We start from the raw sequence: 23495 nt of genomic DNA on the forward strand, positions 1-23495 counted from the left end.
GTGTCTTATGATACTGTTAACTGGGTTTGGGCCAAATGACATTTCAAAAAGAGAAACAGCCTGGCAATAATTAACCGTCTTTACTTTCTTGGTTGACAGTTGCAAGAAAAAGAAAATTAGGAACAACCATAAAACTCATTTTATGAAATGAAGAACAAAAACATTTATCTATTTTATCTCCTCTTGGACTGTGAGAACCCTTCAGATGATAAACGTACAGATACATGCGGTCAGAGTTAAATAGTATCTATGAAGTTATGAATTTCCGAGAACTGTTATTCCAATTTCTCTATCTGCAGAGCACTTTTTATTTACACCTGTAGATAAAAATATCCATTCAGCTAAGTTACAGGACTATCAAGTACCTAAAATAAACTTTTTGGAAATTCCACGGTTTTTTGAAAAATTAAAAGTCTGTTATATGAGTCACTTGACAACACTTGTATCTTTTATTTTGCAGCTAAAAGGTGGTGCATTACATTCTCTGTTAACAAACAATGTTAGCGCGCATTAAAGTCAAAGTACTGTTCTTTCCAAGTAACGGAAAGACCGTTGCAAGCCCTGAGCCATCGCGGCCGAGGCTCTGGCCAGTTGCAGGGATGAAGCCTGAGAGCCCGCAGGTGTGTGCGATGCCACGTGGCAAAGTCAAAGGGATCATACTGGCATCCAGCCCCCTCCACCTGCTAATGATAGGACTTGAGGAAAATCACTTAACCTCTCGAAGCCTCTGCTTCATCAATGTAATTTGATGATAATAATGAAGGTCGAAGCTCTTACAAGGTTACTGGGAAACACAAATTAAAAAAAAAAATTCAAAGCTTTTGGCAAAGTGTCAAGCAAGTGCACGGGGGTTATTAAGGTGAGTTAGCAGATCGAGGCCACCGTATCGCTTCGTGTTAGGTTCTCTTCGTACTCGATACTAGCAGTTGTCCATCGTGTTTAGCCTCATCAGTCACGAAAGCGAAACAAACAGATCCACTGTGCTGGGTGTGCTATTTCAGGGTCTAAGATTCAGGTATTAGTCAACACGGAGTTAAAAAATGACAACCTTGGGGCGCCTGGGTGGCGCAGTCGGTTAAGCGTCCGACTTCAGCCAGGTCACGATCTCTCGGTCCGTGAGTTCGAGCCCCGCGTCGGGCTCTGGGCTGATGGCTCAGAGCCTGGAGCCTGTTTCCAATTCTGTGTCTCCCTCTCTCTCTGCCCCTCCCCTGTTCATGCTCTGTCTCTCTCTGTCCCAAAAATAAATAAACGTTGAAAAAAAAAATTAAAAAAAAAAAAAATGACAACCTTGGGGCGCCTGGGTGGCTCAGTCGGTTGAGCGTCCGACTTCGGCTCAGGTCATGATCTCACAGTCTGTGGGTTCAAGCCCCACTTCAGGCTCTGTGCTGAAGGCTCAGAGCCTGGAGCCTGCTTCCGATCCTGTGTCTCCCTCTCTCTGCCCCTCCCCCGCTCTCACTTTGTCTCACTCTGTCTCTCAAAAATAAATACATGTAAAAAAAAAAAAAAAATGACAACCTCACAGACAGCCCGACTACCAAAAATCTGCAGAAACCCCCAAGACGTTGAACTAACTTCTAGGAATGACTTAAACACCCCGGCTCAGAGTTCATTTCAGCTCCCAATGTTTGCCGAGTACAGAAGCACTCCCGGGAGCAACAGAAAGATGCAGGGAGTAACCCGCTTCTCAAACTATGTTATCTGTGCAAATATAATTATAGACCCTGAGTCACACGGTGGAAGGTGTGGGTTCTTCCCGGCCCCAGCTGTTACAGAACCCGAAGGTGCCAAGGGCGACGGGGAGAGGGAAGGCTTCTGGGACGAGGTTGCCGGTGATGGCCTCAGGCGCACAGGTCACCTCAGAGCGGTGTGTGGTTTTGTGTAAGCAGGGTCACTCCTGTTCCTGCTGCTGCTGCTGTCAGACCTGCTCCTGTGCAAGAGCGTGGCCTCCCTGCCCATCTGTCCCAGCGGGGCGGTCAACTGCCAGGTGTCCCTGCGGGACCTGTTCGACCGCGCGGTCATCCTGTCTCACTACATCCACAACCTGTCCTCGGAAATGTTCAACGAGTTTGTAAGTACTGCCTCTTCCCAGAAGGAGCCTTCCCGGGAAGGCAGGGGCTGTCCTACGCTTGACACAAGAAAGGTGCGGGGAGCCTGGGTGGCTCAGTCGGTTAAGCGGCCGACTTCGGCTCAGGTCATGATCTCGCGGTCCGTGAGTTTGAGCCCCGCGTCAGGCTCTGTGCTGACAGCTCAGAGCCTGGAGCCTGTTTCAGATTCTGTGTCTCCCTGTCTCTCTGACCCTCTCCTGTTCATGCTCTGTCTCTCTCTTTCTCAAAAATAAATAAATGATAAAAAAAAATTTAAAAAAAAAAAAAAAAAGAAAGAAAGGTGCAGGAGCCTGATCAAACCACACACATTTTAGATTAAAAAAAAAAAAAAAAAAGCCACTGGTTAGCAAAATGTGCAACAAGAAGAAGGGGACAGTTTCATGAAACCTCAAGAATTCTTAGAGTACAGTAACTCTTTTAAGATTTCCTTTAGGGGTGGCTGGTGGCTCAGTCGGTTAAGCGTCTGACTCTTGATTTTGGCTCAGGTCAGGATCTCATGCTTCATGGGATGGAGCCCCATGTCTGGCTCTGTGCTGACAGTGCAGAGCCTGCTTGGGATTCGCTCTCCCCCCCCCCCACCCACCCACCCAAAGAAACATTTAAAAGTAAATAAAAAAATAAAAATTTCCTTTAATTCTCCTTCTTGAGAGAAACTTCCTAAAAAATTTCAGCACCTGTATTAGCCAGCTTAGGCTGCCATTGCAGGGTTCCATAGGTTGGTGCCTTAAGCCACAGAAATGTATTTTCTGACAGTTCTGGAGGCTGGAAGTCTGAGATCAGGACACCAGCACAGTCAGGTTCTGAGAAGTGCACACATCTTCCCAGCTTGCCTCTTTCCTGTCCTCATGGTGGCAGAGGGTGCAGGTGGGGGATTCTCCTGGGGTCTCTTCTTGATCCCTATTGGATCAGGACTCCACTGTTATGAGTTCATTTAACCTTCCTTACCTCCATATCTTCAAATATAGTACTTCGGGGGTCAGGACTTCAACTGAATTTTGGGGGGGAACATCCCTTCATAACAACACCTGGCAAAAAGCACTTTCAGGTGGAGTTTGAGAAAATGAAAGCATGCTGATTTCTTGTCCTTGACTGTGGGGTACAGGTCTCCCTAGGCATTCTTCACCTATCATACTAGATATCTAATAAATGACAGTCTCATTGCCCAGAACAGAGTTAACTGAACAAAGTTAAACTAAGCTGAATCCATATCAGGAAAACAATGATAGCTCTTCTGAAACCCCAAAATGCTATAGAGTGTTATTTTGAGATGCCCAGTGTATAGGTTTAGAACTAGAATAGAAGGGTTGATTTAGAATCAGAAACAATTATTCTCTTTCTTATTACAGTACTTTGAAAGTTGTATCTTAACTCTTTTAGGTCAATCAAGGAGCAGACAGTATACATATGAGAGGTTCAGTAAATCAAAGCGTCGCCATAAAGAATGAGGATCAATGTTTGTATGTATGTATACTATATATATATATATATATATATGTATATATATATATATATAGTATATATACATGGACACTATATATATATAGTATATATATATAGTATATATACATGGACACTATATATATATATACATTGTATATATATGTATATATACATACACATACACATAGTTCTCTTCACTCACTGGTTTTTCTTTCCTCCTCCACTTTTGACTGGCTATCTTTTGTCTTTCACATCTTCACAGTTATCTCCTTAATTTTCACAACTTTTCGTAGAGATTACTTTTATGTCGATGTCTTAGCTAGGTGTGTGTGCATGTGTGTGTTTTTTATTCTGAGTCCATTGATTAATATTTCCTAAAATTTTATGCCCTGTTTTTTTGACTTACCATTTGGTCGCAATCAACAAAATGGTATTATGCATCTATGATGAACATGGTGAGGCATAGTTGTGGGGGTTCAAATACAGCAAAACCTCGGTTTGCAAGCATAATTTATTCCGGAGACATGCTTGTAATCCAAAGCACTCGTATATCAAAGCGAATTTCAAGAACCATTGGCTTGGTTGTGATCACATGACATCCAGTGATCCAATATGTACGACTCATATTGCAAGACATCGCTCATGTATCAAGTTAAAATTCATTAGAAATGTTTGCTCATCTTGCAGAACATCTGCAGAACAAGTTACTCTAAATCCAAGGTTTTACTGTATCAGGCAAAGAAAAGTTGTAATTTGATAATAATGCCTATTAGGGGGTGCATATTGGCTTGGACCCCTGGTAAATAAGATACTAAATGGCAAAAATAGGTATATATGCACTAGAACAGTGGCTCAAATACTAAAGAAAAAGGAAACTTAACAAAATATTTAATGCTTCATATTTTTGGTATTTTTTAGTGTTTGTTTTCCAAGTAGTAATTTGTGGAAAGGGTAAATTAAACAAGTAAATCACAAAGAAGGAGAGAAGGTGGGACTAGAAGAGTTACACTTAAAAAAAAATGCACGTCCAAAATAAATAAAACACAGAGAAAGGGTGACTTTCTCAATGCTCTGGTTTCAGTTTTCCATGTAGTTCTCATTTAAAATAAAAGATTATACATCAAGTGTGTTAATATTCTGGTAATGGGCTCATTTAACGGATGCTCAAACACCTATAACTAATTGCATTTGCTTGCTTGCTTTCAGGATAAAAGGTATGCCCAGGGCCGGGGGTTCATTACCAAGGCCATCAACAGCTGTCACACTTCCTCCCTCCCTACCCCTGAGGACAAGGAGCAAGCCCAACAGATCCATGTGAGTCTTTTATCCGCGTTTCTCACCAATACCACTGAGGCAGTGCACTGGTAATACCATGCTACACGTTCTTAGAAGTGCCACAGTAGGTAATGCTAATTGCACACACAGACAAATATGGAGGAAAAGCAATCAAAGAGAAAAGACAGTATGTCATTGAAGAATCAGTGGTGAAACCCAAATGCTGGCTCAAGATTGTAGCAGTAGGTGCCTGGGTGGCTCAGTTGGTGAAGCTTCTGACTCTTGATTTTGGCTCAAGTCAAAATCTTAGGGATCATGAGTTATATATACATACACATACACATACACATGCTGACAGCATGGAGTCCACCATGGAGTCCAAGTTTAAATAAACTTAAAAAAAAAAAAAAGATTGTAGCAGCAAAATAAAAAATCTGTAAGTTGTTGATGCAAACACCATTATTTTAACCGATGCCTTAGACCCAGGGTTGCATGTATTATATTGTATGAAAGCCTGCACTAAATTGGACTTCCATGCATAAAACAGAAGGTTTGCAAAATCATGGGTATGTAAGAGATGCAAGTGCAGTTGTATTTTTTACACGATACCCTTGGCTCCTACACTGGCAGCATTTAACAACACTGAGCACTGTCCCAGGTGAGCCATGTCTTGCTGATTTTCAAAGCTCTCCTTCTGAGTCTGCTTCTGCTTCCCTGACCCCTACTTCCCTCTCCATTCTCCCCTGACTCCTCTGTCCTGTAATGTCATGTATTGTTTCTCACGGCTCCAAAAATCGCCTCTGTTCTGATGACAACAAAGTCTGCATACGAAGCCCCAGTCATTCATCCCAACTCTTTGACCACTGTCATCTCTCCTTTCTGATTCTCTGCCGCGGTCACAGTCTTAACGTGACTTCAAATAAGCATCTATCTTCACACACATACCCCCGTTAATACAATCTGATTCTCTTCACAGCTTTGTTAATGGTACCAGCATTCTTTCTGTCCTCTAAGCTCAGTAATAGTGGTGGTGGTGGTGGTGGTGATAAAATGAAGGACGAGGTACCTGGGTGGGTCAGTCAGTCAAGCGACCGACTCTTGATTTCCGCTCAGGTCATGAGATCGAGCCCCTCCCTGTGACAGCACTGCTCTCAGCAAGGAGCCTGCTTGGAATCTTCTCTCTCCCTCTCTCTCTGCCCCTCCCACGTTTGCACTCTATTGACAAATAAACTTTCAAAAAGAACTTTAAAATGAAGGAAAGGGTGAAGGAGAAGGAGGAGGGGTTAAAATCTATTGAGGGCCACTCCACTGCCGGGCACTTCACAGAGCAATTTACATGCACTGTATTTAATCCTCACCAAAAACAATCCCAGAACACAGGGCACCGTGAGGACACTTGCCAAGGTAAGGAAACGGAGGCTCTGAGAGGTTGCAGAATTTGGACTAACGACAGGAGTTGTGAGTCCGGGCACCATCCGATTCTAAGCCCTCACTCTTACTCATGATGCTACAACAGCCTTAGCAAAACCAGACGGCCATTCCCTGTGCGGCCTGGCCCTCCATTTTGTATCTGAGGACATGTTCCCATTGCACTGTCACTTGGATTCTTCTCTACTCCTCACTTCCTTTACACTAGCTTAGTTCGCGGACCTCAGGGAAGCAAGTATTTTCTATCAGAGACGACCCTCTCCTAAGGCTCTCCTGTGGGATCCACAGGGGGCAACCGTCCCTTGACTTCCGTTGCAGACTACAGCTGGCATACGCCCTGTTATTCACCTGAGCGGGTCAACAGAAGAGACTGTTCTGGTAGCAGTAGAGGGACAGGGGTTGGTCTAGATTGAGGACAGCGTATGCACGAATGCCCTGTCTTCTTTGCTCTTTGTTGTAATATCATGGAGCAAAAATTACAAATCACAAACGAATACATTAAAGAACGACTTGAGTCATTCGTATGAATGAGTCGCTGGATGAAAAGGACTTGGGCCCTCTGTCATGGACACTGGTGGAATCCGTCTTTCCTGAGTCAGGTACTGCAGGTGCGTACCGAGTTCCAGCAAACCTCTTTTGGGACCAGCAAAGCTGTCAAACATAAAAGAACTCACTGAGTGGGCGGATGGTAGAATTTCCGAGGGAAAACAAAATCCTTCATGCTATAAACTAGAAGCCTCATTAGATGAAGCAGTTATTCAAATCAGCCAGATTGTTTTCTAATTTTAACAAAGTTTAAGCCAATAGCTTCAGCTTTTTATGTTTACAACTTGAAGCACCTACAAAATATTTTCCGCGCACACACGAAGGACAAAGAGATAATTCGGGGCAGCCTCTGGGAGCAGAAATCACAAGCTAACCAAACCCACTGTGTTATGATTTATTTAATGCGATTGTTTCATGTGGTCGCTTAGCACGAAGACCTTCTGAACGTGATACTCAGAGTGTTGCGGTCCTGGAATGACCCCCTGTATCACCTCGTCACGGAAGTGCGAGGACTGCACGAAGCCCCCGATGCTATTCTGTCCAGAGCCATTGAGATCGAGGAGCAAAACAGGAGGCTTCTAGAGGGCATGGAGAAGATAGTGCACCAGGTGAGAAGCCTCCCGGAGCTTCCTTGTTTTTCTCACTAATGAAAGAGGTGACCTCCATGGTGGGAAGTGAGTTCTGAATACCTCACTGGGCAAGACCAAAGCTGAGGCACTTTCTATCTTAGACGACTATGAAATAAAGCAAGACTCTAGTAATTCATGCTGGCAGATTCTATTGTTAGTGAACCTTAGGATGCTACCGTGATGTCTGACAGGTGAAGCGTTCCCCGCGCCCGCCCCCCCCCCAAACAACACAGGAATCCACCAAAGGCTTTCCTCGTCCTGGGCACCAGGGTTTACAATATGTCCCAGGAGAAGAAACCTATAGAGAACAGAATCTGCAAGGTAAACATGTTCCTCAAAGTATCCCAGGACACCTGCTACTGAAATTCTGGTTGGGTTCTTTCTCTTTTCTCCCCACCCCAAAGGAGGACAAAGGGAAGGGAGAAAAGAGAAAATCAAAATCAGATTAGACGGTGTTTCGTGCCACTACCCCAGCCCCACCCCGCTGCACATATTTGTCACAGAGAGGAGACTGAAAAGATGGGGTCAGGGCATCAATGCTGCCTCACGAGTACTAGATTTCTGTGGGTCACAAAAGACAGGAGTGTTTCTTTTCTGGCATTTTCTTTGTTTTGTAACTTGCAGAAAGTTGTCTCTTCCTAAATTGGGGTGTGGGGTGGGGGAGGGGCTTCAAAATCAGAGCCCATTGGGGGCCCCAAAATTAAAACTCATGCATTTCATCTCCTCTACTAATGTCAAATTTACATGGAGTTAGTATTTGCAATATAGATCTCCAATCAGACGGGATGTTTTCAACACGAATGAGTTAACATCCGAACAGCTTTATGAAGTTCTCAGACAGTGTCATCTAAAGAAAAAGACAGCACTTTAAGAATAACAGGAGCGATTTTCTACATCCCTTGTTTTCTACAAAGTACACGTCATCATGTGTCCTTCTTGTCAGTTTCCAGGGAGAAGCCTACAGCACATTTCCACCTTGAGACATGAAATAAACACCTGGGTTTTCAAATTATTTGCTTCATTACTTTCTGAAGTCACTACACTGTTCTAGAACACTTCAGTTTAATGACTTATTTATTCTTAGGCATATCATTGTCCCCTGCATGGTGGATTTCGTCTTAGAGCCCAAGCACCAAAATTAAACCTAAGACGCAAGGCAACACAAACATACACTACACGCTGCACACACACTTTAAATTCCAGGAGAGAATCCCAGCTTGAAAATAGTCTTACTCTGCAGGTGACAGTTCAGCAGATCAGGGTCTATGGTTATCCTGCATTTGTACCCAGCAGCTCTCAAGCTTGCCTGGTGGCCAAGCAGGCAACTCGGTCTCCGGGTCCTTGGGGGCATTCTCGGCTTGCAGCGGCCCGGGGAGCAGGCACCATGGAGCCCCACCCTGACGTCCCTCCATGTCTTTTTGTTATCACTGTCAGGCTCCCCAACCTACCACTGACCCCTGCCCTCGAAGGGCATGCTGCTGGCACCCTCACTCTTTCTCACGGGCACCTTCCACAGCATGTCCCTCCCCAAGAGACCTCAAAAGCAAACGGCTACTACTTATAGACATTTGGGGGTTATCGGTCCCGGGTGGACTGTGACTGTCTCCTATTTCAGCAGATCCTCTTAGGGACAGTCAGCACTAGATGCCCTGCACCTTAAGGCATCAGGCGCCATCCCTATCATTTCTGAGGTCTGTCGTCCATACGCTACACGGAGAAGAGAATCGGTGTGAAGCGGGAAATAGGTAAATGTAATTATGAGGACGTATCAGAAGAAATCTGGAACAAAGAACACACGAGAGACGAGGTTCAGGACACGAAAGATATCCTCAAGGAAGAAATCTGAAGCCACCCCTCCACTGTCCCTCGGTCACACTCATATATACGTAGGGTGCAACTCCATTGAGACTAAATCTCTCTCAATATACACCAGCTTTGTGGTTCTCTCTCTCTTTACTCCTGGGCAGAAATGCTTCTTCTGTGATCACATCCATGTTAGAAAACCTACATCTGAATTCTGCTTCTACTGCTCGGACTATTAACAGATCTCTGATACACCAGCTCAGTAATCTACGCCTCCCTCTAAGAGAGCGTTGACACTCATGCCTCTTCCCCAAATCTTCGTTTGACAACGGGAGGGAACGCAGACAAGCGACTACTAGTAATACTAAGTTGCTATCTTTTTGGTGACTAGGTTCATCCCGGAGTCAGAGAAAACGAGGTCTACTCCGTCTGGTCCGGACTCCCGTCCCTGCAGATGGCTGATGAAGACTCTCGCCTCTTTGCTTTTTATAACCTGCTCCACTGCCTACGCAGGGATTCACATAAGATTGACAGTTATCTCAAGCTTCTGAAGTGCCGAATCGTCTACGACAGCAACTGCTAAGCCTGTATCCGTCCCATCTATTTCTGGAAGGGTCCCTAATGATCCGTCCCGCAGCAAGCTCCTCTTAGTGTTATAGCTTTTTAATGCGCGCATGGGTGTAATGGGTCTCATCTTAAAAAATAAAAACGGACTCCTCCGAGACGTCAAAATCAAAAAAAGCAATTCATCAAAGTGTCTCATTTTCATTTAGTAGAGAATCCAAAGAAGATCCATCACCACCACTGAACAGTTCCTGTTAAAATTTGTCAGAAATAGCAGAAGCTAGCATTAGAAACAAGACCGTTAACGGCTTCCTTGAGGTTCACAGTAAATTATTACAGGTCAAATGACCAGAATCAAAGAATTAGATAATTACGCATCCTGCTGGTCCTGCTACCAGAAAGAGGGAACTCTCAGGACTCTCTGAAAGTCAGCCACACACCATGTTTGAACAGACAATGTAAGCACCATGAAGCTGTGATGTGCCCTCACAGTATGAGGCTTACCGAGCCGTCTAAAACTTGGTAGGCTACCGTATTCGTAGATTTGAGCCGCTATAACAAGACATCACAGACTTACAACCAGCAGAAATATTCTTCTACATCCTGGCCAGGGGAGGCCATGGCAGGGAAGTCACAGACTTCTCCCTGTGTCCCCATGTGGTGGAAGGAGCCAGGGAGCCCTGCGGGGTCTCTTTTAGAAGAGCACTAATACCATTATGAGGACTCCAGCCTCATGACTTAACACCTCCCAGAGGCCCCACTTACTGCTGCTATTTGTTACTTTCCGGGGTTTAGGATTTCAACATCAGAAATTGGGAGGAACACAAACACTCAGATCAGGGCAGATTCCAACATGTCATGGTGTTATCCTTCTCCAGTGGCCGTTCTCAACCATGTAGCACTGAACTCCTCCTGGTGGCGTCATCACGGACGCATCTCATAGGTTTGAGTTATTCTTGGTCTCAAAAGTCCATTCGAGTCCACTTTCAACTCCATTTCACACTCAACCTGTTTAGTGTTTTCCTCCGCCCCTTTGTGGCTCGTGGGACCTACCAGGGGGAAGCAAATGTGTTCAATTTCTGCAAGGTTTCCTCCCCCTCCTGCTTCTGGATCACCATCTCTCTGGGCCACGTTGGAAGGGGATAGAGATGAGGAGAGATGGTCAAGTTCTGACATCACTGGCTTTCACGGTGTCGCTGTAGCCTCCTCATTGCCAACAGGAGCTAACCTTGAATTCCCTCGAGTGGCAGGTGGCTCCCTGTGGGGCACCCTTGTGATTTTCCAGGACCTTCACAAGTGAGGGCACCCTACTGTCTACTGTATTTACCAGGGAAAATACTCGGGCTTGATTCTTTCTCTACCCCCACAGCTGTGCCCCCTGCTGTATCTCCCCAACCTCTCTGCTGCTGTGTCCTCGCCCTGCCAGCACCCTACTGGGGAAAACTGGCTCAGGGTCATCTGTCTCCTTGGGAACCCACAGCAAACTCATGCATCATAACCACTGGAAACAACCAGGAGGCCATAATACTGGTTTGCTTTTTATCCCATCCCGGGGTCTCCTGACAATCTTCTTCTCTTCCTGTCCACAAAGACACAGAGTGGATCGGGAGGTTAGACTCATGAACACACATGAATCTGAGGAAAGAGATGTGGCTTTCCCTTTCTTTTAGAACCGATGAGTAATTATCTCTGTCAGTAATTGTCAGAGAGTTGGCCTTGCAAATACTCCCTGCTAGGCCACTGAATCCTAACACCCTACTCCTTCTACACTTGGTCTCCTGCTGGAGAAAGGGGACTGGATTGGGGGAGCCCAGCTTGTCCAACTGCCACTAAGCAACATGGGATTAGGGCCGATCTCTTCCGGCCGGCCGCAGAAGGCAGTGGGATTGCCAGACTGTTTCTGCAGCAGCATAAGGGCTTTGGCAGGCATTCCTCGACAGCAGACAATAAGAATTACTCCATCCAACATCCTGACAGAGAGGAAATAAAAAGGTAGAGCAGGAAGAGGATGAAGAGGAAAAAGGAGGCGGGGAAAAAAAAGAAGGGGAAACATGAGTAAAAGACTTCGGAGTTGTGAAGGCTGAGATGCTATTAGAATACGGGATTTGGTAAAGACTTCAATCTATTGCTTAAATTTTATACCATAAGAGCAAATATTATCTAACATTTTCCTTATACTCCCCTTTCCTCTTCTCTCTTCCTTTTCTGAAATTTGCCTTTGTATTCAAGTATTCTTTGCCCTTACTCATTAATTTGAAATAGCTCTAGAGAGGAACAAAACTTGGCACATCTTCAGATCAGAACTCAAGTCAATCCTCCTCGTCCTGCAAAGAAATCTTTCCCACATGCACAGGAATGCTGCCCAACAAAACCAAACTCTTGCGTCATGGCCGGCATTATTTTATCTGGGTCCTGCTTCTGACTCTAGCTGTGATGACCCAAACCTTTCAGAACACAACAGAATGCCCCAAACCAATCTTGAACCACCCCTTTCTCCAGCACGCACGCAAAATGTCAGCTTTCTTCTTTTAAAAGGCAGGCAAGTCAGAGAAAAACCTGCATGCGCTTCCTTTCTCAGTCATTTACTGCTGAAAACATCTAATCCTCTTGTGTTACCCACTTAACTTCCTATTCTTCCATTTCTAAATATTTCCAACAGAGAGGATGGTATTTACAAGGGGTGAAGTTTGGTAATAAATGGACAATGAAACTGTATAAAACATAACTTCACCACTAGCCCACAGACATCTTCATGTATGTGTCTCTCACAAAGTTTATTCCCCGCACAAATTCCGAGATACTTGAGATAAATAACTGAGGTGATGATATGAAAAGGTTTCTCGCAGCTTGACCATGACATATGAACCGAACACTGTATTTTTCAGACAAGATTGAGCGGAGCCATGGGTGTTCTGTGGAGTCAGCAAGGGGTAGGCGGAAAGGGGATATTTGGGAAGAACATAACAATCACTCCCCTGCCAACCAGAGTGTGTCTATTTTCTTTTTCTTTTACAGATTTCCACGTAAGATTACATTTGAAGAAACGGGCCCTGCTAGAGGAAGAACGGTAGAGAAACACACAAAAATCCTTGAAATTCACTGATCTCATAGGTTAGTCAATCATGGGCGCTGTAAGAACTAAAAGAGGTTTGGAAAACCTCTATCCCCTAAAAGTTTGCTCTCAAGTTGTAGAGAAAGAGTGGGGGGCATACACATACAAGTTACTGTACCAAATGATAGAGAACAGTCAGCATAGCAGGTGACGCTAACCAAAGCACTACAGTGAATTAAACGATGGCGAGGAGACGTCTGGATGTGAGAACGAGGGAGCTTCTTGGACTGACGGCTTCACCGTGGGGTTGTGAAGGGTTGATGGGATACTGATAGGCACAAAACTAGAAGACGGAATATCTGTTGACTCATTTAAAATCATTTTGTGACCTAACTATCCCCTACCTCTTGAGCTCTTAACACAAAGTGAACTGAGCTGTTAATGTGTAAGGCATTATAAGGTGTCAGTAAATAATCAAATTTGACCCAAGTACAAGAAATGCTCACATTTTTAACAGACATATAATAGCTCTCACTAGTATGCTCTCCTAATACGCTCTCCACATTAACAACGAAAACCACACGGGGATTGCTTACGCATTGCGGAGGATCATGTATGTCAATTTGGAGAGTTTGTACTTACTCTACAAGGCAACAGGAAACCAGGAGATTTTAGTACAAGAGAGCAGTATGTCCGGAATTGGAAAAAGGCAACACGAACCCGGTTTGGAGGGTTGTGGGAGTGTGCGACTGGCAGAGAAAAAGAAGTGGCCGGGAAGCAAGTTGGAAGAGTGTTATGACATCCTACAAGAAAATCAAGGAGGGCTCCGTCAAGCCAAGAGAAGCAAAGCACGTGAGACGTGGAGGCAGAGCATCAGGGCTTGACTGCCTCAAAGAAGCGAGGCAGACATTAAGAGTCAAGAAAGCATCCACGCACTTGGAAGAGTAAATGAAAGATGAGAAAGAGGAGGCAGGAGATCAATGAAGGTTTTGTCCAAGTGCATCTGAACTCAGTTTCCCTGTATCTCATCAACTTTGTACCAGAAACCGTCAAAAATGTTCGGTTACTTTAGCAAATCACAGAAACGAGTACACACAAGAGCCTCGGCTAGACTGTATCCAATGCCAGAACCAACACGTTTATCCGAGCTGGTGAGGACGAGTGCTAAGTCACCGGGCTCTTTCAACACTTACATTAAGACATACACTGTAAAGCACCGTGGATGAGTAGGAATAAAATGAAAACAACTCCTGTCCTCATAGAGCCAGCCCTGCACAAAACCTAAACAAAAGTCATGCCTCCCTCCCCCAAACCTGTCCATCCTCCCTAAGAGCGTCTCACTCTCTCTTGAATCCACTCCTGTCTCCTGTCCCTTCATTGTCTTACTCCCAGCAGACGGTCAGTTAGTCACAAATCAAATAAATGAACACTGTCCACTCCTAAGATAATAGTCATATTTAAAGTCTCTTGAAACTGAAAAGCCTTTAATCCCCTGAAAATATAACTCTAATAGTGAGATGACTGCGCCCTGGGCATCCAGACTTGACTCTGCTACTCAGAAAGCTTCTGCAAGAACCATAACCTGTTTGGACAGCAAAGATAGGAAAGACAAATGGAGCAATGAACAACATTGAGGAAGCAAGGCAGGGACAAATGGGAAAGATAACATAGGTTTTAAAAACAGGTTCACATTTGCATGCCAAGCCAGCAATGACAGGAGCCAGGCGAGCCTCGGTGACGGCTCTCCGTGAATTGGCTACAAGAAATCTTACACAACTCAACTGTTTAAACACAATTCTTCGATTCTAGCACTCAGAGCCACTCGTCTCACTTAATTGCACTCCCAGAAAAGGAATATGCTTATTGCATATTTCCAACTGGCTAAGACAGGAAACTCTAAGAGTTCTCATCGCACACACAAAAATTTCTGTAACCACGTGCGGTGATGACTGTTGACTAGGCTTATTATGGTGATCACAATACATACAGATATCGAATCCTTATGCTCCTTACGCTGTAGCCCTGAAGCTAATGTAATTGTTACATGTCAACTGTACCTCCATAAAAAATAGTAAAAGCAAGCAAATTTATTTAAAGGAATAGACTTCTATTTTGAATAAAGAAATCAACAAATACGGTTTTCTTTTTTAAATATTGTATTGTAGATAGCATATTGGGTCTAAAACTTCATCTCCAGATGTAGTTTATGTTTATGCAGAGAAAAAGAAAAGGGTCCTAACCCTGTAACATTAACTGCAGGACATTTTAGCTACAAAAGCTAATAACGATCACTAAATCCTAAAAGTTGTAGGCCAGTCCAGTTCTCTGCTATTGGTCATTTAATAAACATTTAGTGAATTCCCACTTTACCCAGGCACTGCTTGTAGGTGTCCAGTTTACATCACTGAGCAAAGCAGGCAGACAGTTTCCCTCATGGAACAGACAGTGTCTCTTAGGGAAGACAGACTACCCACAATAGACATGAATACGATTACACCATAGTATGATAGCAGGTGACCCATGCTATACCAAAAGAAAGAGTATAAAGCAAGGTAAGGAATTTCGGAAGTACAGCTGGAGAAAAGAGAAGTAAATTTTAAAAACAGGTGAGGGGCGCCTGGGTTGCTCAGTCGGTTGGGTGTCTGACTTCGGCTCAGGTCATGATCTTAGAGCTCACGAGTTCAAGGCCTGCCTCAGGCTCTGTGCTGTCAGCTCAGAGCCTGGAGGCTGCTTCCGATTCTGTGTCCCCCTCTCTCTGCCCCTCCCCTGCTCACATGCTGTCTCTCTCAAAAATGAATAAACATTAAAAAAAATCAAAAATAAATAGGGGCGCCTGGGTGGTGCAGTCGGTTGAGCGTCCGACTTCAGCCAGGTCACGATCTCGCGGTCCATGAGTTCGAGCCCCGCGTCAGGCTCTGGGCTGACGGCTCGGAGCCTGGAGCCTGTTTCCAATTCTGTGTCTCCCTCTCTCTCTGCCCCTCCCCCGTTCATGCTCTGTCTCTCTCTGTCCCAAAAATAAATAAACATTGAAAAAAAAATTAAAAAAAAAATAAATAAAAAAAATAAAAAAAATCAAAAATAAATCAAAATAAAGACAGGGGAGAACCCAGTAGGAAAGGCAACGGCGGCCTTTCCTATGAAATCCTGCAAACGCTGTGCTCTCTCACACCCCGGATCCACGTCCTGTCCCTGTTAGGCCAGATTTCCTTCTCTCCCGCAGGACTTCAAAAATGTTTCTTTCTCTGAGGCTCTAAGACTGATGTGTGCTTTTCAAACTCATGCAAACCTAAGTATTTTACTCACCTGCCTCTCTCTCGTAACTGAAAGATTTGAGGGTGAACTCGCCCAGATTAAGTACCTTTTTATGCAGTCAAATTTAAAATTTTTCTGCTCCCTGAATCACTAACCTCCAAAGTATTTTTGCCTTACAGCACCCTGTCAGGGCCCCAAATTATAAAAGTTTAAAATGTTCTGGCCGTATTACTAGTTGAATATATCGTGGCATTTAAAACTATGCACAAAATGTAAATTAAAGGACAGTGAGGTAAAAATTAGAAACAGAAATGCTGATATTTTCTTCCCAAAGGGATTGAGGCCACTGAATTAAGAGATTCCTTGTGCACACATGTAATTATACTACAGTTTAACTATCATAATAAAATAATTCTTTTACATACAATTCAAATCAAAGCACTCAGAGTGCCACAAGGGGCTGGGAATAACATTATATGTGAAGATCTCTCTTCATATGCATATATAAAATTTTGTCAGCTCTATTAAGTGATCACCATTAGCCCCTTTTATTGTTCCATCAATTCATCCACTGCTAAATAATAATCCAAATTTTACAATAAAATTCTTTCCTACAGGGCTTACATCTCAAGGCAGGCCAAAAGCAGAGCGGTGGCCTACAAGAACGAACAAAACGTAGTACGTTTACCACGATGCACATCCATCTGTGTACAGAATTAATGAAGACATGCAAAGCTTAAAAGCAGATGGAACAGAAAGTGTGCTCGCTCACAGACGGATAGAGCACCTAGTCGGTTTCCCACGGCATCAAAGAAAGAGGGCTCCACCCCGTTTCCTTCTGTCTGCTGTAGAGTTTTCCACTGGCCTCCACGACCTCCTTTATTAACACGTCTCCCCGGAGATACTATAAAATTATAAAACAGATCCTGGGTTCCTGAACAAGACAAGGTGGCATACATCTAAATTTGTGCCCATTCCCCGTCCTGGACACAACAAGAGGTCACTACAGGAGATATCTAATCATTGGTAAGAACTGACGGGAACTGCTTTGGGACCTGAAAACTGGAGGAGGAACACAACCAGCACCCAACGCAGGGGGCGGCCCAAGCTCGGCATTTCCGGAACCCCCGACCCGGCACCGGAAGGCAGCTGGGGAGGGCCACGCCTTCCCCCGGTGGAACCAGAATGAATACGAGGTGAGCCAGGCCCGAGCAGCAAGGTAGTTAGTTGGGCTGGAAGAAGCACTCTCCTTCCGGTGGAGACGCCGAGGCCGCCATGCGGGGCAAGCAAGAGACACCACACAAGCAGCCTGGTTCTGGAAGTCTCCTTGTCCCCAAGGGCTCCGACACCCCTCCAGAGGGCACCTGTAGTGGGATTCCAATACAAGCAGCAGCCCAGCCTGGGAAACACTCCAGGTCCTCCTCAGAGGAAAAGATCCCATCAGACAAGCACCTGGCCAGTGAAGGTTCTGCAAGCTTGAAACTCCCCTTCACGCTGGGGACACCAGGGGGATGGCAAGGACCATCAGGAGAGCTAACTACACACACAGTAGGGCATCGGAAGTCTGTCGCTGAGAGCCTACAATTCCCGTCCTCTGCCCAGAGACAGGGGAGCATCTAGGGGCACTTTAGGCGAGTCATGTGTTAGGAAGTTCTGGCTCGGGAAGCCTTGTCATTCCTATAGGCCCTGTGGCTGTGTTGTCGTACCTCGAGACAAGCAAAGATCCAGCCTGAAGGATCCCACTTTGCTTCCTCAGCCAGAACCATCAGGGGCCCCTGGGAACCCAAGAAGCATGAGATAAGTCAAAGAGATTAAAATAACATGGCAAAGACTTTGAAATTTAAGCCGTCAATGGAAACATAGCCACAAAGTAGACCTGGAACTGCAGGCTAAATAAAAACAGGTTTGACTTTCTGCTAAAATAAACGATTTATATAGGATCCTAAAGTATTCTAACGAAAGAACAAAAATGTCCAAACAACAAATGAAAACGATTTGTCATGTCAAGAACTCAAATAAGTAAATAAATAAATAAATAAATAAACCCTTGCATGAGAAAAGACAACCAACCAATGCCGACACTGGAATTAATCAGATATAATTATCTGACAGAGGTTTTAAATCAACCATCATAAAAATACTTCAAGATAAATTACAAATTCTCTAGGAATATATGGAAAAAAAAAACATCAAAGTAGAAGTTATAAAAAAGAACCAAATGGAAATTATATAAATGAAAGCTACAAAAGCAAAGGAAAAAAAAAACCTCACAGAGTAGAAACGACAGAAGATAAGAATCCGTGAACTTCAGGACAACTCAATGGAATTCATGCAATGTGAACAACAGAGAGAAAACAGACTGAGGAAAAAAAAAAAAAACGAATAGAGCCCCGGGGACCTGTGGGATATCAATAAGAAATATACCGTTCATCTCAACATATTCAGAAAAAAAGAAACAGAATGGAGCAGAGAAACTAATCAAAGAAATAATGGCTGAAAATGTCCTAAATGTGGAAGACAACAAAAATCTACACATTCATAACACTCAGCAACTCTGAAAAGGATAGACCCAAAGAAATCCACACCAAGACACATCATAATTAAATTTCAGGGAACGAAGGACAAAGAAAAAAGTCTAGAAAGTAACCAAGGAGAAATGATGCATTACCTATGGGGAAACACCAAGTGATAGGTCAGTGGATTTCGCTAATAAAACTATGAAAGATACAAGGAAATAAATCATACATGCAGAAAGAACCATCTATCACAAATTCTGTACTTGGTCAGCTATCGTGCAGGAATGAAAGGCAAACAAAAGCATGCTCAGATGAAGAAGAAAACTAAAAGAATTTGTCACTAGCACATGTACTTTTAAAGATTGGGTAAAGACATTCCACAAACAGAAAGGGAGCAATAAAAGAATCTTGGAGCATCAGAACAAAACAATGACCGAAAGAACTGAGGATGTACAACACATTGGCCTTGCCCTCGTGAGTTTTATAAATCATACTTATTGATTAAAACAAAAATTATAATACCATTTGATACTCATGAGAATGATATATAAAAGTGCGGAAGACTAGGGGCGAGTGGGTGGCTCAGTCAGTTAAGTGTACAACTCCTGATTTCGTTTTGGGCCATGATCTCACAGTTTGCGGGATCAAGCCTTGCATCAGGCTCTGTGCTGAGAAGTGCAGAGTCTGCTTGGGATTCTCTCTCTCTCTGCCCCTCCCCCTCTCACTTGTGAGTACACGCTCTCTTTCTTAACATAAATAAACTGAAAAGAAACTTGGGAATATTGTAAATACTAATAGGCTGTAACAAGCTCATTCATTCATAGATGGAATAGATGATACATAGATCAACCCACAACATAAAGAGCCACTCAAAAGTACTAGAAATAAATTAACATGTACTCTTACAAAATGTTCAAATAACACAGAAAGTCAAGAAAAGGGAAAGAGAAATGAGAACAAGAAGAACTAAAGAAAGCAAATAATAAAATGGCAGACTTAAGAATTGACATATTATTAATTACCCGAAATATACATGGTCTACATACACCAGTCAAAAGACAAGAGATTGGCAGAGTGAATTAAAAAACATGAGACATTATATGTTGATTCAAAGGAAGTCATTTCAAATGTAATACCAGAAAGATGTTGAAACTAAAAGGATGAAGAAAGATATATCATGCATTATTAATTTAAAAAAGAAGCAGGGTGACTATATAAATCTCTGGTAAAAGAGACTTCAAACTAAAGAAAATTCCTGGAGACAAAGAAAAACATAAGTATGTTACATAAGGGAAGAGACCAATCCAGGAGGAAGACATAATCCCAAATATACCCACACCAAATAACACAGTCTAAAAGTACATGAAGCAGAAACTGATAAAGCAGAAGAAGAAATTAATAAATCCACAATTACAGTTAGGGACTTCAACACCTCCCTCTCAGAAACTGATAGAACTACAAGATGGAAAATCAGCAAGGCTACAGAAGATATGAACACCACAAACAGGACCAGAATGACATATTTAGAACATTCAATGATAACAAAATACGAATTTTTCTCAAGTGCCCCCTGGAACATTAAGACAGACCATATCTTGGTGTGCCTGGGTGGCTTAGTCGGTTAAGTGTCTGACTTCAGCTCGGTTCATGATCTTGAGATTCCTGAATTCAAGCCCCACGACGGGCTCTCTGCTGACAGCTCAGAGCCTGGAGCCTGCTTCAGATTCTGTGTCTCCCTCTCTCTCTGCCCCTCCCCCACTCACATTCTCTCTCTCTTTCTCCCTCTCTCTCTCTTTCTCAACAATAAACATTACAAAAAAAAAAGATCATATCTTGAGTCATAAAATGAAGCTCAATATATTTAAAAGTATTGAAATCAGAGTGTATTCTCTAACTAAAATCCAAAAAACCCCAGAAATAACAAAGACAAAAAAGAAAATCTCTAGGCATGTGTTAATTAAACAACACATTTCTAAATGATCCAGAAGTCAAACAGGAAATTTTAATAAAATTTTAAAAATAGAAAGAACTTAATATAAATGAAAGCACAGCATACCTAGGTATATGGAATGTATTTAAAACAGTGCTGGCAGTGAAATTTAGAGCACTGATGCTTACGTTAGAAATAAGGAGGGGACACTTGACTGGCTCAGTCACTAGAGCATTCAAGTCTTGAACTCAGGTTTGTGAATTTAAGCCCAATGTTGGGTGTAAAGATTATTTAAAAATTTAAAAAAAATCATAAAAAGAAACAAAGAAAAAAGGAATTCTCTACCTTATACTAGAAAAAGAAGGATAAAGTAAACCTAAAACCAGCAATAGGAAGGAAATAATAAAAATAACAGTAAGAAGTAATGAAACCAAAAACAAGAAAACAGGAGAGGAAAAAAATATCAATGAAACAAAAAAGAGGTTCCTTGAAAAAAAATCATAAAATACATAAATTTCTACCAATGCTGAAAAAAAACAAATCACCAATACTGGAATGAAATAGATGTCACTACAGATATTACACTTATTTTTAAAATTAACAAAAGAATACGACAAAACAATCTTACAATCACGAAGTTGAGAACATAGAAGAAATGATCAGTTTCTTAAAACACAAATTACCACAACTCAACCAAGAAGAATTAGATCACCTGAATAGTCATATAATGTTTAAGGACACGAAAACTGTAATGTGAAAGCCCTTGAACAAAAATATGAAAATAAAAAAAATAAACATCCTGAAAAAGAAATCTTCAACCCAGATTGTTTTAAAGAATTCCACCAAATAATTAGTCAATTTTGTACCACCTCTTTCAGAGAATACAAGAGGAAAAAACCTTCGCAACTCACTTGATGAGGCCAATATTGCCCTATACCAATGCCCTATACCAAAAACAAAGGCAGTACAAAAAAAAAAAGAAAGCAACAGATCAGAATCGTTCATAAATTTATATTTAAAAATCCTCACACTCACACACATAAATCAGCAAAATGAATCCAACAATGTATAAAGACAGATCTTGAACTGTTTCTGGTCTCCTCCAAGGTCTGGTTGGCTCTTCAAATAGCAGGGATAAGGCAGTGATACGGTCAGTTTGGGTCCTAATTAGATGATCATCAATACAGCAATATGGTGACAAATAACCAAGTGTGTGTCAAACTATACACTGACTTTTCCATTAAAGTTAATCTGGCCAATAGTCACTCTAAATGTCTATTAAAAACATATACGGGGTGCCTGGGTGGCTCAGTTGGTTCAGTTACTGACTTTTGATCTCGGCTCAGGTCAAGATCTCACAGTTTGTGAGATTGAGCCCCACATCGGGCTCAGGCTTGTGCTCTCCTCTTCTCTATCTCAAAAAAAAAAAAAAAATTCTCTCTCTCCCTACCTATCCTACAGTTATTTTTAAACAAAAGAGTACTAAAAATAATTTTATAATCATGAAGCTGATAACATAGAAGAAATGATCAGTTACTTTAACAATTAAATAATTTAAAATAATTAAAATTAATTTAAATAATTAAAAATTTTAAATAATCTAAAAATTTTTTAGAAACACATACAACTACTTATTACAGGCGGAAGAAGATACTTCTACACTATCCAATAGTGGATGTACTTGATACTCTCTCTTTGCCTCTCCTTTTTAAAAAATGCTTATTTATTTTGAGAGAGAGAGCATGAGCAGGGGAGGGGAAGAGAGAGAGGGAGAGAGAGAATCCCAAGAAGGCTCCACACTGTCAGTGTGGAGCCCGACCGCATGAACTATGAGGTCATGACCTGATCAAAATCCAGAATCAGATGCTTAACTGACTGAGTCCCCACTCAGGCACCACTTTTGCCTCTCTAGACCATGCTTCATCCTTTGCTATCATGTTATGAACCTTTGGAGGCTGGCCTGACCATACTGCATTTCTCTGATTCCCTTGGGTTCTTCTACTTGAGTTGGCCAATGATAGACACTAGCAAGACCTCAGTCAGTGGCAAAAGAGAGAAGCGGACCTCTCTCTGCCCCCCTTCCTGCTGGAAAGGGGCTAGGTTTCTTTGCTGAAGCCCAGAGGTCTAGTTAGAGGCCCCGCTACCTAAAGGACTCTCCACAGATTCCTAATTCCACTCTCTCCCTTTGTTCCCGCAGCCCTAAAAGTGTCAATGTCTCCCTGCTTCTGCCTGTCCTAAAGATTTTTGTCATTCCTTTCAGGTTAACCTTAACTCTGACTGCAACTTCCAACTAGTTCCTTAAACTCTAGCCAGCTCATTAAGTTCCCCTTACTGTCCTCATTTGAGTCTACAATCTTAGTTTCCTGCTAATGATACAGATGACTACAGAGCCGCTAGATGACGACAGTCCCTCAAAGATCTATCACTAATGTGCCTAAGGTAGGAGGGTGACATCTTTTTTTTTTCCCCTGACTCCAAGATCATAAATACAGAAACATCCACAGGTGCCACAAGAGCAGGTAAAAATAACTGTAAATAAAATCATCAACTATTGAATTCAGAAATCTGTTGCACTTGTATACACTAATAACGAAGTAGCAGAAAGAGAAATTAAGAAAAAAAATCTCTTTCACAACTGCATCAAAAAAGAATAAAATACCTAGGAAGAAACTTAACCAAGGAGGGAAATGACCTGTACTCTGGAAACTATAAAACATCGATGAAAGAAAAGGAACATGACACAAACAAAGGAGAAGACATTCCGTACTTATGAATTGGAAGAATCAATATTGTTCAAATATCCATACTGTGCAAAGGAGTCTACAGATGTAATGCAATGCCTATCAAAAGATACCAACACCATTTTTAACAGAACTAGAATAATCCTCAAATTTGTAGGGAACCACAAAGGATGACAAATACCCACAACAATCTTGAAAAAGATCAACGAAGCTG

The 23495-nt window shown here is 42.6% G+C and overlaps 1 protein-coding gene across 1 annotated transcript; it reads left to right on the forward strand.

Moving 5' to 3' along the window:
* Positions 1-1621: 1621 nt before the first annotated feature.
* PRL (prolactin) lies at positions 1622-10685 on the forward strand. The gene is made up of 5 exons (XM_040460491.1): positions 1622-1829; positions 1887-2068; positions 4752-4859; positions 7223-7402; positions 9618-10685. The coding sequence occupies exons 1-5, from the start codon at positions 1622-1624 to the stop codon at positions 9807-9809; spliced, it is 870 nt and encodes a 289-aa protein (XP_040316425.1). The 3' UTR covers positions 9810-10685.
* Positions 10686-23495: the final 12810 nt, after the last annotated feature.

This window comes from Herpailurus yagouaroundi, unplaced genomic scaffold (assembly GCF_014898765.1).
Source record: "Herpailurus yagouaroundi ecotype Mexico unplaced genomic scaffold, PumYag 250, whole genome shotgun sequence".
Lineage (NCBI taxonomy): Eukaryota > Metazoa > Chordata > Mammalia > Carnivora > Felidae > Herpailurus > Herpailurus yagouaroundi.